The 4,670-nt window shown below is 42.7% G+C and overlaps 1 protein-coding gene across 1 annotated transcript; it reads right to left on the bottom strand.

Moving 5' to 3' along the window:
* Window positions 1-765: 765 nt before the first annotated feature.
* LOC148063551 (sodium- and chloride-dependent GABA transporter 2-like) lies at window positions 766-3,387 on the bottom strand. The gene is made up of 13 exons (XM_087811769.1): window positions 3,252-3,387; window positions 3,053-3,187; window positions 2,849-2,989; window positions 2,717-2,789; window positions 2,520-2,652; window positions 2,305-2,439; window positions 2,083-2,186; window positions 1,894-2,018; window positions 1,726-1,838; window positions 1,524-1,658; window positions 1,340-1,442; window positions 1,051-1,151; window positions 766-987 (listed from the first exon to the last, which is right to left on the bottom strand). The coding sequence occupies exons 1-13, from the start codon at window positions 3,385-3,387 to the stop codon at window positions 766-768; spliced, it is 1,656 nt and encodes a 551-aa protein (XP_087667895.1).
* Between the last annotated feature and the right edge of the window lie 1,283 nt (window positions 3,388-4,670).

The following is a 4,670-nucleotide window of genomic DNA, read 5'->3' as shown; positions in this document are numbered from 1 at the left end:
CCTATGTCGGGTCACAACATAGCTACTGGGGTTCCTGGGACACAGACCAGGGTAAGGTGGTAGCTCAAAGAGTGGGACATTAATACTATATATATAAAATATTTATCCTTTTCTTGGGTCTTTTGTAGAAAAAATTTACATTGTGTTAGCTCAGCCTGGAAAAGGGTATGTTAACTTCTAACATACCCTTGAAACTACCTGAGAGTGACACAACTGATCACATCCATTTTGGTGAGTATAAAATAGAAAACATGACATAAATACATTTAGCCAAGAATGAATGTTTATTAAACCTTTGAGATGGTGTAGGTATATAGTTATTGGATTAGGAATCAACCACAAATGTTGATAAAGTCTGAGGTCAATTAACGTTTTTTTTTCCTATATATATATTTTGCTATACATTATTCCTGAGTTGATCCATCAAATCTAAACTCTACAGAACAGAGTTGTGTGACTCTGGACTTTCTAGTCGGTTGTTTGGTGATCCTCCATGTTGGACAGCAGGGGAGATCAGAGCTTTCAGCCTCTGTTGGTAGAAGAGCCGTCAAGATTTAGCCTTCATTGATCAGTCATTAACAATGATCTTGATTTAGTAAAATCTTATCTACAGCCACAGATGAATCCCTGAAAAAATCGACCAAATATTGTAAATGTAGAAAGGGAGGTACGAAGACTGCAAGTACACTCTTCAAAGGTGCTTGGATGGCATCCATAGGGATACATATATTGCATCAATCCACCCAAAGGTGGGACACACCTGGTCTAGGAAAATCGTAAATAGAGACTATATTTCAGAGGAATGGTTGCAAGCACCTGTCTTAGTGTTCCTGTTGACACCTTCAAGTTGTAAATCGCCCAGACTGGAATCATGGAGATGATGGACACTGATAGAAAGAGTCCGATACCATAACCCCACCATGGGTACTGGTACACATTGTTGTACTTAAGAGGAGAGAATCTGACAAGTGACAGCACGATAGTGACCTGTCAATAAAACATAAGTTCTTCAGTTCCACAGAGTAGCTACATACAGAAGAGACAACTCACAGAACACACTGCTGGAGTGATGAACTTCCAGCAGTACTTCATGTACAGTGAAGGACGATAGCCGATCATCTGCTCTATATTCTCGTAGTAGCGGTCAGCGCCTGAAGAAAAAGAGCAACTGTCATCACTGAGGCACTTTTATGAATATTTGCTCACCACCATGAACAGAATAATCCTGAATTGAAGTTGGTTTCAGACCTATGTGCTTTATAACATTAGCTTTGTTGGATCTTCAGGTGGTCTTTTTGTTAAGGCTCGTGGTTTCTGACTTGAGGAGGCAGGAACTCACCGTAAGCCCATCCTATACTAACAGACTCCATCACAGCAAAGAGCATCAGTGACACCCCTCGAGCACCATAGTAGTCGAAGATGAGGAACAAGTAGAGTCCTCCCTGCACACAATAGAGTAGCGAGAAACATTTGTTAGTCAGGTTATTAGAATTGACCAGATTCATACTTTGAAAACTGCTCACCTCAGTGACCATTAAGAGTCCAACAAGATAACAAACAACACATATGATGACCAAAAGGACTTGACGCCAGTGTCCGATGTAAAAAAAAGGAAACAGGTCGGAGATGGACGTGACCAAGGTTTCCAAGGACAAAAACTGAAGACCAAAAAATGTCATTTGTGACCACTAATTTGATGGAAACCTTTGTTCGAATGAAGGTCACCTGACTATCTACTCCGAGCAGGAGGATCATGATGAAGAACAGCGACGCCCAGAGTTGAGGAACAGGCATCAGAGCGATGGCGCTTGGGTAGGTGATAAAGGCAAGACCTGGACCTGAAGGAGAATAGTTTAAATTGAAGTACACAAAATGTTTTTTATGGTGCGATACCTGAGTCAGCCACGACGGAAATGTCCTGGTTGAGTTCTCTGGACATGAAGCCGAGCACAGAGAAGACAGCAAACCCAGAAACCAGGCTAGTGAAGGCGTTCACCAGTGAAAGGTAGATGGCATCCCTACAAACAAGCTATTCGTCTTCGCACACATCTTACATATGTAATAATTCACTGTCAATTTTACTTGTAGCAGTTGTTGTTGAACTTGTTGTAGCTTCCCAACACTTCTAATAATCCAGCACAAAGAGACAGAGAGCCGAATACTTGGTTGCCGGCATCCATCCACACCTGAAACCAGAGACAGATTTCACAAGCTGACCTCCTGGAAGTAAGCTTAGTTAAAAAACAGATTTATAGTCATTTGTATGACATGATTACAGCGGAAGTTAATATTAATGATGTGTACCTGTGTGTCTGTCAGTCGTGCTGGGTCTGGGTACAGATAAAAGATTATTCCATCAATAGCTCCGGGAAGAGTCAGTCCTCGGACCAGCAGCACCATCAGCATTAGAAACGGGAACGTTGCTGTGAAATAGACGACCTGAGGGACAGGTAAGGAGACAAATTGTCAACTCATTCTTGTAACTAAGCTTAAGTTTTGTGATGTTTTTCATTAGTAACCTTCCCCGAAGTCTTGACTCCTTTACAGACGCACAAGTAGGAGATGATCCAGCTCAGCAACAGACAACCAGCCAGCTCCCAGCGGATGTCCCCCATCTCCTCTATTCCCCCCGACAGCTTCAACACTCGTCTCCTGGAGACATCAACATCAATCTTTCCATCATTGTTCTCAACTTAGATAGACCTCAGTGACTCACAGCCAGAATTCTCTGCTGGCAGAAGTAGCATTGATCTCGGATGAGAAGTTTTTCCCGTAATCAGAACAGTGGTCTTCAAGAGAAACGTTAGTGTTGACATTTGTTAGTGTTTACTTGTAAGGAAGTGTGTACCTGTGTTCCACGTGTTGTTGCAATTGCTCCACGGAAGTGTGGCACTGAAGGAGGAGAAAAGGTAGAAGAAGGCCCAGGACAGGATGACGGAGTAATCCATTAATGAGTACAACATTAACAGCTGGGTGCTGTAGCCCAAACCTTTACAAAACAAAAGAAGCTTCAAAAAACATCTTACAAGTCCACTGAGAAGTCTAGTGTTACCCTTAGTCAGTAGACAAATGCTGCTCCAGCAGGTGATCCCCCCTTCTTGAGTGAACTGTCCAAGAGAGGTCTCAGTAAAGAACAGAGGGATCCCACATGTGAACAGGAACACCAGGTACGGCACCAGGAAAACCCCTGATTGAAATACCTTCACTTATTCATCTTCAAAATCTTCAGCTAGAGAGTGTTTTGAAGATACCTCCTCCATTTTTGAAGCACAGGTAGGGAAATCTCCAAAAATTGATGAGACCGATCAGCTGTCCCAGCACAGCCAGTACATACTCTCTCTTGTTGGCCCACTTGCCTCTGCTCTGCCGCGTCGTCTTCCCTTCCATCCTTCTAGTGAAGCTTCTGCAAACCTCGACTTAATGAAGACTTTAATGTTTACCTCATCATTCAGGCAGAGCTTGAGGTGTCACGTTCTGGACTTGGCATCCATTGAACATCCTGCTATTCTGATATTTACTTACCACGGTTCATTAAACACAAGCGTGGAGCATTGATGGCTGTCAAAGCCTTCAGACATATTATTAGAAGCAAATATTAGATCTTAACGTAATTAAAATATTTGTCCCATTCATTGATTTTTTTTATAGATCTCAGAAGAAGACTCACATCTGCAACCAAAAAATGTTGGAAGCGGAAATATGGACAAAAGATATTTGAACTAAGAATAACCATCCTACTACCTGCGGAGATGGCCTTGGTCTTGGTCTCTCTGTTCCTTTTTCGCTGTTTATATCTGGTGCCAAATCATACTGGCATGCTCCAGACATCCTGCCCTGGATCCTTGCTTTATGCAATGATGTATCAACAAAGTTGGTACTCTGCAGGAATGTTGAGAGCCTTTGTATCAGGACACTGAAGAAGATATTTTCCTCTACATTCAGCAGCCTGATCTGTGGTTGGAGCACTCGGAGAATCAGACTAGCCCCCTTAAGATCGGGAGCCTCACCCTCTGAATTAGGGGAAGAAGCAGGAACTTGGTAAGTAGAAGTTGCTAATGAACACCTTGATGGAAGAAGCAAACAGTAAATCTTGTCAACAAAGGACCTAGATACTGATCCAGGTCCAGAAGGAGATATTGCAACTCTGTGAAGGAAGAGACATTCTGTGATTCTTCTCAAAACAGGCCTAGCTTAAGCTGAAATCTCCAGAAGGACATATTGCAATAATGTGATGAAAGAAAAGCTCCGGTGCTTATTCTCAAGACAGGTCTAGCTTCAGTTGAAGGATCCAGAAGGAGAACGTGCAACACTCTGATGAAGGAAAAGCACTCCGTTGATTCTTCTTATAACAGATCTAGCTTCCACCGAAGCATCTAGAAGGGAGGAGAGTCTGAGATCCTTACAGTGCCCAAGAGCATTCCCAAGACTGACAGCTGACATGCTCTTTGGTGAAAACAGAAACATTTTATTATTTAATATGTCAAAGAGTCTGACCAAGCGTGGCATACACACGCAACCTGTTTCGTCTCCTGATCCAGCTATTAATGCTGAAGATGCGTGCAAAAAAATCACTCAGCCACCAGCAGAGTGCACTGTTGTCCCACAAGATAAACGGAGCGTCATTCATCTGCTTGATTAGTAAACAGAAGGTCAGGACATTCTACCGAGTA

This window comes from Callionymus lyra, chromosome 16, assembly GCF_982586985.1.
Source record: "Callionymus lyra chromosome 16, fCalLyr1.hap1.1, whole genome shotgun sequence".
NCBI lineage: Eukaryota > Metazoa > Chordata > Actinopteri > Syngnathiformes > Callionymidae > Callionymus > Callionymus lyra.
The sequence above is the reverse complement of the archived record's forward strand: the minus strand, read 5'-3'. Positions and strand labels throughout refer to the sequence as shown.